Source organism: Oreochromis aureus, linkage group 6, assembly GCF_013358895.1.
Source record: "Oreochromis aureus strain Israel breed Guangdong linkage group 6, ZZ_aureus, whole genome shotgun sequence".
NCBI lineage: Eukaryota > Metazoa > Chordata > Actinopteri > Cichliformes > Cichlidae > Oreochromis > Oreochromis aureus.
The window spans coordinates 35469971-35485581 of NC_052947.1; the positions used below are offsets into that span (position 1 = coordinate 35469971).

At 38.7% G+C, this 15611-nt stretch overlaps 1 protein-coding gene across 1 annotated transcript; it reads right to left on the reverse strand.

Annotated features, from left to right (window-relative positions):
• Nucleotides 1-2918: 2918 nt before the first annotated feature.
• pi4k2b (phosphatidylinositol 4-kinase type 2 beta) lies at nt 2919-14383 on the reverse strand. Its single transcript, XM_031750395.2, has 11 exons — nt 13828-14383; nt 9339-9490; nt 8735-8815; nt 8443-8562; nt 8127-8258; nt 7039-7192; nt 6722-6783; nt 6272-6374; nt 5184-5317; nt 5013-5072; nt 2919-3486 (listed from the first exon to the last, which is right to left on the reverse strand). The coding sequence occupies exons 1-11, from the start codon at nt 14180-14182 to the stop codon at nt 3313-3315; spliced, it is 1527 nt and encodes a 508-aa protein (XP_031606255.1). The 5' UTR covers nt 14183-14383; the 3' UTR covers nt 2919-3312.
• Nucleotides 14384-15611: the final 1228 nt, after the last annotated feature.

Sequence of the window (15611 nt, forward strand, 5' to 3'; positions counted from 1 at the left end):
TATTTTAATAAGCAGTGCTAAAGGTTCTACATTGTGTTTTTACTTGACAAATGCAAGTAGTGTTAAATTTTCATTAGTGTTCATGATTGATTACTTGGTAGTTTTTCCTTTGCCAGTACTCACTGGATTGAGCAATACTGAGAACAACGGGAAAGCCCAAGAAATTCAGTGACGATTTAAGAAGCGGAATTGTAGATTTACACAACTTAGGAAGGTCTTTCAGGGCCATTACGAAAAAACTGCAGATTGCAAAACCATTCGTTCAAGTAACTGTAACTATGTATGAGTTATTGAGATGTGTCACCGCATTGCCAGGGTCTGAAAGAAGATCCAAACTGTCACCCTCAGATGAGAATAAACTGGTTAGGATGTTCTGGAACAGCCCAGGAACCATCAAGGCTAAAGCTTTACATCCCCATGGACTGAGAGACTGCCAACCCAGGAAAAAAAAAAGCCCCCGTTTCAAAATCGACACATCAACCTGCACTGAAATTTTCAGCTTCTCACCACAGGCATGAGCCTAATGCCTTCTAGAGGAAAGTTTTATGTTCAGATGAAACAAAGATCGGGCTGTTTGGTCACTATGACAAGAGGCATGTTTGTAGGGGTAAAGGTGGGGCTTACAAATCTAAGAACACTGTACCAACCCTCAAACATGATGGTGGCAGCATCATGCTCTGGGGGAATTCTTCAAATTCTTCAGCTTCACCTCAAATCAACAGTTAGAGAAATGGAACTTGGACAGAGTTGGGTGTTCCAGCAGAAAAATAACCCTGAACAGACATCAAACTAGTTTTAGAATGGATAAAACAGGCGAACATCAAGCTTCTGAATGGGCCTCCCAAAGCTTCAACTTAAACCCAATTGAAAATGTATGGATTATGCTTAAACACCAAGTCTATTCCAGGAAACCGACCAAATATCCAGCCAAAATTATGTCAGAAGCTTGGTGATGGCAATCAAAAGCGGTTGGTCAAGATGCAACTGCTAAGCAACATTTAACCAAATATTAGTGGGTTGTGTGTATATATTTGACCCAGTATGGATCAGAGAAAATACAAAATAAACTCAAACTTGACTTTTGAAGTCAGTAAAGGTGTATGCTGTACAATCATTCCACCGTGGATAAAGAGCAGTTTAAAAAAGCCCCAAATTACCAGGACATTCATGCCCATGAAGAGTGTATGTAAACCTTTGACCACAGCTATATATACACAAGCAGAGTACAGACTCATACGTTTGGTTATTATAGTGCTTTAAAAGCCCTGGTACTCTATTTTAGAAGACTGCCTGTTTTTTTGTGGTGACTTGAACCCATTAACCTGAGGTTATAAAGAAAACTTTCCACATGAGGGCACTGTTGTGCAAGGCTCCACGTCACACTACTGCTCAGCTGACGAGACATTCTGGTAGTATTGCAACATCTGTTTTCACATTTTATTTCCTCTCCAGATGTGCGTCGCTTCTCAGCGAGAATGTGTGGTGACCCTATTCAGCTGTGCTTCACATCTACCACCACCTTGGTGTATATTGGTTTGAAAACCTCTGCTATACAAAGAACACCCACCACAATTTCAAGGCACACCTGTAGGAAATATTCTGTTTCTCGTCTTGAATGACATCACTGACATTCCCGAATGGTCATATGAACCTGTGCACCTTTTTGTTTGTTTTTTTGCTTTACAAAAGGCCCCATTAGCTTGTAATCTTAAACCGCTCCCTTTTTCCACTTTCACACTATTAAACATTTTCCCTGGCTCTGGTTTAGATCTTGTACCTTTACAATTGGCAAAGTTCCTCTCAGAAAATCTTTAATTGCTGATAACCTTTTTAATAATTTCTTAAGCTAAACATTCACTGGTTCCAATATTTCGCGTGTGAAGATCTGTTGTTCTTGTTTTCATCATTATTACCTGGATATCTTTGGGCTTTAGCAGGTTGGGTGGGAATTACTGTTGACATCTTTAATCTTAAAGTCAATAGGCAGGTGCATGAGAACTGTCATCCTGCAGATAGAGCTCTGCTGAACATACCTTTGTCACTGTTGAACTCCAGCTCGGTGCACTTCATTCTTTATGCCTTCAAATTAGCCTTTTCCTATAAACTAGAACATGTACTAGTGACAACTACAAAACACTTGATTTTGCCAAATTTTATTGTTTTTTTAATCTGTTAAATATACAACTTATCCCATATAATCGCTGAGTTGGAATAAAAACTTCAAGATGCATACATAAGAAAACAGAATGGCATCAAGCAAGTCTCCACAATTTAGTTTTTCCTCTTCACAGAGTACATTATAAAAAGCAAGGAGAGTTGCGACCCCCCATGCCACAAGATTCAAGAGAAAGCTGCTTACCAGCAATTAAATACGAGTCAAACAACAAATACATTCATAGTAATGAGAAGTCTATTTCTTACAGAATTCTCTTGTACTGAAATGTTTAGGAGCAAAATTCTGTGTATAAACGGTAAACAGATTACATTCAAGCAAAGTGTATTCGCAGTCCTCCACTTCCTCCAAATTCAAGTTTCAACAATTTTCTTCTCTTGAAGCTCTTCAATATTCCTTCAACAAAGATTTTGGCAGCACTGAGAATTGAAGACACTGTCTTTGTTTAACACGTGGTTTTGAAGCTGGGTAAAGTGTGTTTTGCCCCAGGTGGGGAGAACTGGTCAAACACTTCCAGTAGTGTAAGTGCACATCTATATTTCACTAAGTAATCCTATAAGGCAAAGCAAATATTTTGGACTTTATCCCAGATGAGGAACAATGTCGACCAAGAGAAACTCCTTTAAGATTCCCAAACACTACCAGGACCACTGTGCTGTTGGTTTGTGGTATTTAGGTGCTTGCTCTTTGGCCATCAACGCACTACATTATCGAGAGACCTTCAGTAGGTAGCTTGGGTGGTTTTAAAAAAAAAAAAAAAAAAAAAACCTTTCAGTTTCCTAACAATAAACAAAGCCCACCTCTGTGAAAAAGCAGATTATCTAATCAAGTCGCCATAGTAACCACAAACAGCCCCAAGGTCTCTCTAGGAGACGGTGGTATGCTAATCTCTCCAGCTCCCACGGTTCCCTGCACTCTCCTCAAATGAGGAATTGGCCTCAAGTCAATTTCCTCACAAAATATTTCTCATCTTATTTTTCATCATCACCGTATCCCTCTTCATTTCCTTCCTGCCGAGGACAAATATGAACAGTTTCCAGTGTAAGCTTCTCTCTCACTTTGTCCTTCTTTGCTTCAGGAGCGATGTGTGGATAAAAAGCAGACGCTTCTCCTCTGCTCCCCTCGTCATCCTTCTCCGACTACCAGGAGGAAAAGAATGGCCGCTTGCAGTGGAAGGTTTGTGTAAACGCATTCCCCAAAGTGACCACACGACCTTGGCCACCTGAACGGCTGCGCTCCACTACCACCCGAGGCATCTGCACCAGTTGGAGGGGGCTCTTCCCGTCCTTCAACGCCTGGGTCAGGTTCAACACCTGGGAAAAGACAGGGTGCATTACAGTTGAGCGAAAGCAACTCGAAGTTTGTAGAGAATATGCAAACAACTTATTGGAAACATGAAACCGTCTGTGCTTACATGTTATGCATGTAACATGGCTTTGATAAAGGACAGTAATACATAAAAACTGCAGTTATTATTAGCTACTTTCTCCACAGCCCGGTCATTTTAATATCTGACAAAAGTTAAATAATTAACTAAAAGTTAAAAAAAATAAATAAATTACAAAACAACTGCACTACAGGGCAAAGTCTTGAGCCATCCCTCATTTTGTTATATTTTGGAAAATGGGAAATAAGTGCAGTGATCTATGAAACGTGCAAACGTGTGGAAATACCATATGGAGCAAACACAGAATTGGTGAAATTCTGACAAGCTTGAAAATTTAGTACGACCATCTTTGTTCTTTAGTAGTTTTCAGGAATAATTCTCCAGGCTTCTTAACATTGAAGCTCTAATCTGGATGTTACCTGATTTTGATCCATTTGTTCCCTGCCTCTGTCTCACACCGCTTCAATAATGTTGAGGTCCAGGCTCTGAGGATACCAATCCATAACTGGTAGCATTCTATTATGCGTTTTCTACCCAGGTGTGCTTTCACTGCAGTGGCAGTGTGTTTGAGATCAATGTCATGCTGCAAATAAGCCACTGCCTATCAAGACGCTTTCCAGATGGTACTGCACGGTGGATCAAAATCTGGCAGTACTTTTCTGCGTTTATAATTCCATCAATTTTGACAAGATCCCCCACACCACTGACTGAAATTCAGCACCAAACTATGACAGAGCCTCTACCACATTTAACAGATGCTGCACACATTCACTGTTGTACCTCTCTACTGATGTCCTCCATTACACTCCAATGACACTGACAATAACTTGACAGATTCAAAATTCACAAGACCTGTTGTTTACAACAGGTTGTTGTACAAAAGTCAAGTTCTTGTGTAACTTGGCATAACTCAGCCTTTTCACCCTCTTTCCCTTCTTTAAGAAGGGCACCTTTACAACAGTAGATGGATCAACTGAAGGGTCAGATGTATTTCTCAGGTCCTTGGGTCCTGTGTTTTGCCTTTGTTGGAGTTATTCCTTTTTCTTAAGGACATGACTTTAAGCACTTTAAACCATATTAAAGAATTCCAATAGGGAAGGAGAACAAAAATATGAAGAATTGAGAATGGCTCAAATCCTGCACAGTATTGTTCACTAATGTAACATGTTTTTATTATTAAACTGCTTGCTGAGAGAAGAATAGAAAGACTGAAAGGTGAGACAGGACAGTGGCTGCAGATGCAAAATTAGGGTAAAATGTGTGGTGATGACGTTACAGAGCACACAAAGTGACAGAAAGTAGGCCATGAGAGGAGAAAGGAGAACGAGGTAGGATATAAAAGGAACAGGCAGGAAAAAATAAAATGGAGGACAGAACAGTACAAAGTAAAAAGAAAAAAAATGACTAGAGGAACATTAAAGTACTCATTAAAAAAAAATTACAAAAGCTCACCTGTCCTCTCATGACAGACATCTGTCTCTCAAACATGGTTTTGTCAAAGCCTTTATCTGTCTGAAAACAGAAAACGACTGATATTAGCTGATATCCTGCAATTAAAAATTCAACCCTGTTTAAAAATCTAGAAACAGATTAAAAAGGAAAGCTCATGAGAACATCTCATACCTTGAACATCTCATAGAGGTCCTCACAGAGGTCCTGAACAAAGTTCATGTCAGAGAGGCGTGACAGCACAAGGTCTCTGGTCTCCTGGGAGAAGGGTACCTTGGCCTGAGGAAGCCACGCCCAGTGGAATGGATCTGTTAGGAGGACAACACAAATGTTTCCATCTGTATAGCCTTTCACTGTCATTGAACCTATAACTATCATTGTATTTGATAGTAAGACCACATGTAGGATTGTTTAGTGGCCTAATTTTTCTCCACAGTTTATTTTTTTATTGTAAACAATTCTTTAATTCTTGCCAGAACACAGATCACAAGATTCTACCATAAGAAGAAAAGGACTGAAATTATTCAATAGCAATGAGATTATCAGAAAATTAAAGGAACTGTTGGTGGCTGTGTCCAAAGGTAAAAATCATATCAGCACATCTACAACTTACTAATTGCAACACTTTATCATGTTCACAGATTAGTACAATTTTACAAGCTCTTACATCAGTTCTACATTTGGAAAAAGCCAAGCTAGTAATTTCCTCCTATTTACAACCTTGGTGCTAAGATAAGCTAATTGCATTGTCTAATCTGGACTGCAGGTCTGAAAGTAGTATATGTCTCAGCAAGTATGCAAATAAATGCCCTTTCAGACATGCAGTCTCCTCCAGTAATTTCATGGTATCTCAGTGTTTTGTCTTTAGGTATGATGAAACTTGTGGTGTAACATAAATGCATTCGTGCATCACTCAGGACACAGCATAAGTCTAAACTGCATGCAGTCGCAGTGACTGGTTCTGATTTGTAATGAGAGTAAGACTTTTAGCTGTGACACATTTTGCAAGAGAGATCTCCTTAAGCCCGTGTGAACAAAGAGCCGGGTCAACCATCAATTACTGTGGCACAGAAAGAGACTCAACACTAAAATAAAAGTGCCTTTTCACTTTGTGTTTTTCAGAAGGTGATGTTGACAATACCCTTTCCTACAAGTGCAATGAGTCTTTTTAAGCATCACACAAATCGCACACGTAAAGAGGCCCTCTCATTACTGTCACTGACAGAGATGGTGAGCAAAAGTGAAATAAGTGATAAACATACAGGCTCTCCATTCATCCGGGTGTTTAAAGGGGAAGGCCAGGCCGTTGTCAATTGCTGCAATCTTGATGCAGGAGTCCTGAATGTTTTCTGTCCATTCTGCATCCTGCAGCATGAGGGAAAAGAAGATTAAAGACCTCGAATTCATTAAGTGAGTAAATTATTAATGACTGATGACCAGGCTAGTTACTGACAACTTTTGTCATTTATTGGCACATCGAAAATAATGATTGATGATAGGTAACCAAGACATACATCAAGTTTGTTCCACACATGTGTTTATCTATGCATTTGTGAGTGTAGTTTGCACATACACAGAACCAAAAACAATACAAGGTGTGTTCTGGTTTTAAAATATATCAGTGTTCATGTGTTTCAACAGAGTTAAGCGAGGTGAATGCGTGCTTGGTGAACAGTGTGAACACACCTCTGTCATGTGCTAAATTACCTCACCTTTTGTTCTTCTCCCTCTCCTGGTGTCTCATACTTGATCAACCAGTTGTCATTCCCTCGATCTGACAAGGAAAACAAACAGAAACAAGTTTTGATATGCAGAAATGAGAGGGAAGACAGAACGATGTCAAAGATAGCAAACAGCTGTTGTGCGCAAACATAAACTAACTTAAAATAAATACAAAGATGAAAGGAATTTTTATCATAACCAGTGTATAAGTAAATCGACATAAAGCTGCCAACACTGTAATGAGACTACAGTGACTGATCACTTCAATCTAAACCATGTACTGAAATGTTAACACATACACGCCTACCTGTGTTTCTGATAACATAGTCTAGCACCACCAGCCGCTCAAACTGCGACTGCAGCTGCTTCCTGATATTCTCTGGCAGTGGTTCTGCCTCAAAGCGTCGGAGCCAGTAGTCGGCTTCACGATAACCCTCCACAAACAGCTGAAATGAGCCCACCTGGAAACACACAGAGGCGCATATGGCATGAATGCAACTAACATACCCATTAAAACAAAACGCTGTATAGCAATGTTCAGTGTTCTGAGAACAGTAATAAGGTATGTCACCTTATTCATCACTGAGCCCCACCGCCACTGGCATCTGATAGCAGTTTAAACGGAAATTATGTGGTGTTCAGTGATATTACATGTGAAGCTGTAATGTCGAAAGGCTGAAATGTCAGCTGTGCCTGACAGTTGAAAATATGCAGTCAGTTTCCTCATATTTACTTCCTCGAAGACACTTCAACTATGTTTTCACATCATCTTAACATCCACATATCTTTAGATCACCCACAAGGCTGTCTCACGTGATAAACAATGAGGAATACAATACCCTGTTATACATGTTTTTGATTAAAAGACAAAACTGATATACGATTACAGTTCACGATACAAGAGATAAATATATCCAGTAAGTATTTACATCTCCTGAAAAAGAACACGGCTTAAAGCAGAACAACATTTATGGTTCTGCTGGCCTTTTATCTAAACACATTCTTCTTCAACACAAAAATAGTGTAGCATGATTTCTTTTACCGTTCTCTACCATCAGTGGCTATTCTCAGCCCTCCACTCACTGATGCAACAACTCTTGTATTTTATAGAGAAGCAGTCAGCGTACATATGAATAGAACAATTTTGACAAAGAACCTCTAAACTAATGTTGAAACAAGAAGATTAGAATTTGTTTCAACCAGTATCAGTATAGGTTTTTTCTGCATGTGGCTGCTAAGTGTTTTTGCACAAATACAAAGAGAAAGCAAGGAAGCAAGAGGAGGACACGACACAGGAATGAACAAGAGAAAGGTCAAGATTCCAAGTCCCTCATGAATTGCTTATAGTAAACAAATGGAGACGTTAGACTGTGACGGTTTAAAAGTGTTTGGTACCTTGGGTGGGAGGCCCACTCTGTGGAAGCGTCGCCCCACTTTGGGGACTTTCTCTAGGGCATACTTCTTCCCCCTGGACTTTGCTCTGTCTATGGCGTTGTAGTGGAATGTCTCACTGGCCAAATACACCACCTGATAAAATTTAGATAACACTGGTTTACTTTGAAATTGTGACCACTGCTGAACAGAAAGAAGAGTACAGAGACCCTAATCAAATTCAGATTCATTCAAGTGTTTACTTATACTTGGTTATGGAGATTACATGTTATTAATTCAAAAACTCTACAGAGAAAAACAAACAAAACCCCCCACACACCTTGGTTTTTGGCACCACACCAAGACCGAGTTTGGTGTCAACCAGTGAAGCAGCAGCCTCTGACAGGTAACCCTGGTTAGGTAACAAGCACCCTCGGCCAAAACAACATGGACAGCAAAGCTAACAACAGAGACAGACATGGGGAAAGTTTTGGAGAGGAGGTGTTAATATTACCCTACTTTTTTTTTATCTTACTCACTGTGTGCAGTCATTGAAGTTAAATGAATGACAACATATATCTTAATAACTTTTCAGATGTTTAAAAAAAGGTGATACATGTGACAGAAAGTACCTTGTGAAAGTATTTGGTCCATTTTGGATTCAGATGACCATAAGGTTCCTCTGACTTTGGTTTAAAAACACCAATGATTTTCTGTAAAAAAAACAAACAAACAAACCAAAAAAACAAAACAGAGTGATACATTTCTTTTTTTCTAAATTTGCAATCTGACATACAGCCCATGCCAGAAAACAGAAAGAGTGAGAACTAATTTTACCACGCATATTATTGTTACTTCAAGTTCCTTCCAAAAACACAATTAAAAAGCCAAAGATTAATAGTGTATAACTATAAGCAACAAATGTAAAGCGTGAGGAATGCGGCTGACATCTTGCGCTCACCATCTTCCCAGTAATTACCTGTAGATGCTAGTGATCTGCTGTTATCAGCTAAACCACTGCTTTTTGAATAATTAAACAAAAATCATAATCCTGTGTATTTTCATATTCCATCTTCCTAATTTACGATTTATGATTAAACTGATTAATGTTTTGAAAAAAGAAACGATAAATGTTTGGAAATGTTGCTAAGCTACTGATTTATATTCTTCCTCCAAGTTTAGCCCATGAACCTTCCTTCGCTTGTTATGAATCGGTGTCATTTGTACCAAACTTACCCCTTTTGGGTCTTTGACAAAGTAACTCCCACTTGAGCCCTGGGAAATCCTCTCTGGAAAGACCCCACTCTCAATGGCTTGCTCTGCCCTTTGGATAATATCGTAAAACTCGGGGTCCTCAGGGAAATGGTTGAAATCTCCACTGTTGGTACCTAGAAGGGGAATAACTCATGATTACTTTGATTTATTTTTACATCGTATACAACCAGAACTTGCTATAATTAAACAAATGTATTTTCTTAAGAACTTGAACAATAAGATTGCATTTACGATTACATGCCCATTCCAAAATATAGTATTAAGTAAACATCAAGAGGTTTCTCTGAATTGGTGTTATGTTTGGGTGTTTAGTACCATCAGACACTTTTGAAGTGATCATGAATGAGTTATTTACATTATACATGCTGAAAAATCAGTGGTAAAAAAAATACTAATAGTAATCCCCCTAACAGAGACTACTGTAGACTGTCCGTTACCTCAATCTTACCTCTTGATTATTGTGTTCTAAGCAGTGGGAAACTGGAAGTGTTCCCATTACACACTGTGCAAAGGGTGGGATAAAACAGGTGGCCAAGTCTATCACAGGAATCACCCACAAAGAAACACACATTTAAGAGGAATTCCAAATCACATGCCCATATATATATATATATATATATATATATATATATATTATATATATATATATATATATATATATATATATATATATATATATATATATATATATATATATATATATATATATATATATATATATATATATATATATATATATATATATATATATATATATATATATATATATATATATATATATATATATATATATATATATATATATATATATATATATATATATATATATATATATATATATATATATATATATATATATATATATATATATATATTTTTTTTTTTTTTTTTTTTTTTTTGTTGTTACATATTAAACTATGAACAAATTGCCCTAAGCAGTGATTCCACCACTTGTTATCTGGCATTTTCTACTGCCTTGTAGAGCAAATGTCATTCTCTTGAAATTGCTGCTCTCTGGTGAATAGTGCCAATTATTATTTTGATAAAGGTCCAAACACATGACGGGGCAGATTCTAAGTTCTCCTCCTTGCACAGGGCAGAACGATCAGCTGACAGAGACATATGCTCTGTATCAGTCACACTAAAGTCACAGTGGGATGCAAGGAAAGATAAAGTCACAGACATGTGGTAGGTGCAATAAAAACAGGGACAGGACAGTCAACATGCCAAGGGTGACCGATAAGGAGTAACAAAGATAGCTTTAAAGCTAGTTTAACTGCAGGGCTCGAGAGAAGCTAATTAATACGAGGAAGAAAAGAAAGACCGATAAGCAAACGTTACATAATTAATCTGGATTATTTAAAACAGTGGATAACTGTCAAACCTAGTCATGTGGCCCAGTTACTCCTGAACAAATACATGAAAAGTACCCAGAATCATCTGTTAAAAGTCAAACTCACTTTAACTTAACAGGGAGGTTCAGAAAGTAAAGTGACTAACCAAGACCTCCTCATTACAGCACAGTACTCCCACCCTGCAGCCAATTATCTGTTAGTGTCCCGGTAGCATATTATGCATTACTTTGATGCGTCAAAGGTATTTTGGTGGTACAGTGGGGAGCTAGACAACATTAGGTAAGTATTTATTATGTTGTGGCTGTATGATAACTCAATAAGAATTTAGACAGACTGATCATTTTCCTGTAACTTCTCTGTAAAAGCTGCAAAGTTTCACTATGCATTTATAAACCACTCTGCATTAATCAATGCTTATTATTAATTGCTGGCTCTCTTCCACAGTGTATCTTTTGTCCTGTCTTCCTTCCATCAACCCCAACTTGTCATGACAGATAGTTGCCTCTCCCTGAACCTGGTTCTGCTGGAGGGTCCTTCCTGTTAAAAGGGAGTTTTTCCTCCCCGCTGCTGCCAAATGCTTGCTCATATAGGGTCATCGGATTCTTGGGGTTTTCTCTGCATTAACTGTAGTCTTTACCTTGCAACATAAAACACCTTGAGACAACTATTGTTGTGATTTGGTGCTATATAACTAAAACTGAATTATTTGAAACAGAGGTTTAAGCTAGGCTGCACCTGTGTTTCATGCTCCATTTGGTACCTACAAAGCAAACATCATACTTTAAAAATAATTTTTTAAACTGTGCTGCAAATATTAATCAATTTTATTGGGTAAATACTCCCATAAATTTCTGATCATGCTGTACGTGCACAATCTCTGAAGGCTAAACTCTGAGTCATTTTTGTGGATGTGGACCACACTGGGACAAGATTTCTGGCCATAAAGGTAACTCTGATCTCTGGAAAAGCTGTCCAAAAGTAATGACTTAAAAATAGATCAATTTTGACTTTAGTATGAAAATTTTAACATAGTGCTAGATTGTGCTCTAAAACAGTAAATCTCTGATTTACTGTAAGGAGTTTGTAATCCAGTTCTGTGTGATGCAATATTTTATCTTCATTTAATTCCCAACAACAGGTCAAAGGGTGCTCAATCTATAATCTTGTATGATGACAGATCTACGCTTCCTGTGCACAACCCTGGTGCTTATAGTCTGTGATAATATCACTGTGGTGTATTGCTGCAGAAGGCAGTAATGGGCCTTGTATGTCGTACACATCCCATTAGCTTCAACCTGTAGAAAGCCAAAGTAATAGTATATGCGCATATAGTACTTCCTTTCTCTCAATTTCCCTCTTCATCATCTTCAAACACTGTACTGGACTACAAAGTGTGTCTGCTAGCACAGGGGCATTATGCATATTTAATATCAGCCTCTCAGATGTCCTGGTCAGCTAATGGGGCACACACAGCAGGAGTGTACCTCACTTATAACTTCAGAGACCTCCAACAGACCTGCAGAGCACAAAGTGTGTGACATGCCACAACGCTGGACTGGGAAAAGTGTTCTATAACTATATATTTAGGTTACAGCAAGCGCATAAAATCAATACAATTTGTCTTAAACGCTAAAACTGTTTCCCTCGTGTTTTGACATGATACATGATAAAATGCTTCAACTTACTCAAGTTTACGAAAATGAACTTTACATAAAGACTGTAACTATAAATAAACCCTGCGTGCCGTTTCTAGGCTCTGTGGATTGGTGACAAAGAAGGCAGCAGAAGATGGCATAAGTGATGAAAAACAGAATGCATCTATGGACGGATGCAAATTTTTACCAATTACTTTATTTAAAAAGAAAAGCACAGGTGCTATTATTTACTACATAAAGCAGAATTTAACAGCCACAATTTACAATTAATTTGCATTTGCATTTTAAATTACACAAAGTGCAAGAGTAACAGCTCTTAGTCAGTATTCTAATAATAATCTGTAAAACACTTTTGTAATTTTAGAGGAGAAGTCTATTGTTCCACTTGCCATTTAAGGCTCAGACTCTCTACCTGTGGCCTAGATTTGTGGCCATAATAGAACATGGATCTGAACAATAGATCTCTGTTGGGAGAGGCTGAATAACAGAAATGAATACAAATGCTCAAAATTTGTTTTGCAGGGGAAAAAAAAAAGAAAAAAAACAAAAGGTGGGCGGTATGAGGGGGAGTGTTGTTAAATCCAGTGAGCATTTAAGTCAGATTGTGCCGCTTCCATGGCGACTAGGTCACCTTTTTCTTGGTCTTTCCCTGCATCCCCTCCCCCTCTCATCATTCAAAACAAATCTGACAGAAACTTTAGTTGTTCCTGCTGGGAAATGTAGTTCATAGCATAGCCTCAATTCATTTTATCACAACAAACATCTTACAACATACCGGAATGTTCAAAAACTTCCTAGCTTGAGGAACAAAGATAATTTGGATGAAGGAGGCAATGATGTCAACCAGGTGGCAAGAGTTCAATGGAAGAGGCAGTCTTATTTATTATCCTGGAAGAATTAAAAACTGTTTGTTTCGGGGGGGGGTTAAAACTTTTTTGTCATCATATTTGTAGCTTTAATTCTGTCTTGATTGTCAGATAGACTTAAATATGGGTGATGACAAATTGAGCAGAAAATACAGACACGATACAGAGTGCACACCGAGCCTTCAGTACACCAAGGATCTGCAAAGTGCTGTGGAGAAACCGGGTACCTTTTTTATGTAATGTGACACCAAGTTTGTGCTTTTTTTTAAATTCTAATAATAACCAAAGTGTTGGTTCTCCAACAGCCTCAACAGACCTTAAGATAGACCCAAACATCAAAAAGCCAGCGTGAAATGCTCACTTCAGAGAGCTTACATAACATATCTATTTGACCACGTTGCATTACCTGTTATCACAACCGTAATCAGCCTGAGTAGGCAGAATTTTCCCAGAGCCATATGCATCAAATACAACATGTCAGAAAAGACATACCCCCTATGAGTGTCCGAGTGTAGCTGTCTATTTATTAGTTTCATATACAACCATTTCAAAGGCCGTGATTTGAAACACTTACCCGGGGAGGCTAATGCATCTTTATCCGAAGACGAGCTGTGCCTGTACCGCCTGCTCCGCTTTTCTTTTACACCTCTCGGAGACGACGAGCTTCCTGCTAAGCACGGTAACAGCAGCGCCTCTTCTCCGGAGCCCTCTGTCTCTAGCTCGGTTAACACGCTTTCACAAGAGTCCGAAATACGTATGGCGCCACCGGGGTTCGCCCCAGTTGTCAGACCTATCCGGTTCCTGTCAAATAACACCTTTGGAGGGTCTATGGAGTGAAAGTTAGACTCCAGCACTGGCACAGCTGTTTCCCCCGTGTCCAGCACTGGCTCGCCGGTCTCTGTCTCTGTCAGGTCGCATTCTGACATCATTCTGGCTCAGGCTCTAATACATACAGTTAAATATATATCGTATTAACTCAACTTCGTTTCGAGCTGTCAGCTTTTCATTGTAAGAAGACGGCATGTATCCAAATCAATCAGCTACTGCTTTCGCTCTACGGTATGTCCACATAATCCGTGGAGACAGTCTTCTCTGCTTCCTAGTTAGCTCGATGCGCATGCTCCACACAAAACGACGCTGTTGGCTATGAGTTGCCTTCAAGTACAGCTTGGAAAAGCCGAAGAAATTCAAAGACGTGAGCGAGCCCCCGTGTTTCAAATTTCCGTTTGACAAGTACACCCAAGAGCTTTACATCATTACTTCTGTTATTACCTTGTGACTAACGTAGTTGTCAGAAACAGGAACAAGAATCTAATGCAGTCTATAAACACATACCTTCCTACTCTATTTATTAGATATTAGCTATGTTAAGTAGGCCTGCTATCAAGATATCCGCTTCTGACCTTGCATTTATTTATTTATTTATTTATTTGCAGAACAAATATATTCATAGTTTTGTCTTTTCTGTCTTTGTCTCCGGTGCTTGAAGAATTTCAAATTCATGAACTGAGTTAGAATTATTGGCACACGATAGGGCTACGTTAGTATTTCTTTTGTTTTATTAAAATGCATTTTCTAAGCTATTAATACAAAAATACTTCGAGCCAGTGGTTACTGTACAGGCTTTTCAACTGACTCGACGCAGCCCAGCAGTTTTATTCACGGCCACTAGATGTCAACAATATTACATAAATGAAAATGTTTGCAAAGCATCGCCTCACAAGCAAAAATTGTCTAGTCTTTATACATTTTTTAAAATTTGCTGTAAAATACTTAAATACTATTTTTAAGTTCCTCATAAAGTGCCATTGTTTGAAGTGTGGCAAGCATAGTTACTGGTTTAGAATGCCTCTGAAGTTAATATTGGATCCACACATGGGCCTTACCCGCTGCCACCTCATGGTAAGATAATGACATTTTTTATTTAGCTCAATTTTCCAGTTTCGACCCAAGGTGAATTAATGCAAATTGAATAACCTCTGCATTAACTTAGCAAGGCTTAATATGGTAATTCTCCATCCCTCTGTTTTACTTTCCCCTCTCTCTTCCTGTCTCGCCTATAAATTCAAGCTCCCTCTCTTTTCTTTCAGTTCTGTCAGTGCCCCTCAATCACCCAGTGGTCTGCACAGCACCCACTCATCCCTCAGCCCCCCTTCCACCTATAATTCTGCCCTTCCACCACCACCCGTCTCTCTAATAAGGGAGTGTAGCTGAAACACTTGCAAATGAACAGTCAGCCAGCTGGTAACACAGCAGTCATGTGATCTATCAAGGTAGGGGGTTAGAGGGTGAAGGAGACATGGAAGGTGAGAGAGGCTTGGTGTGCTTGGGATAGAATATGGATCTGGAAAAAGGAGA

Coding starts and splice junctions, on each gene's coding strand:
- pi4k2b (XM_031750395.2), bottom strand. CDS start 14,182: ATGATGTCAGAATGCGACCTGACAGAGACAGAGACCGGCGAGCCAGTG. Junction 6,375..6,721: donor GAGAGGGAGAAGAACAAAAG/GTGAGGTAATTT, acceptor CTCATGCTGCAG/GATGCAGAATGGACAGAAAA. Junction 5,073..5,183: donor ACCTCTATGAGATGTTCAAG/GTATGAGATGTT, acceptor TTCTGTTTTCAG/ACAGATAAAGGCTTTGACAA.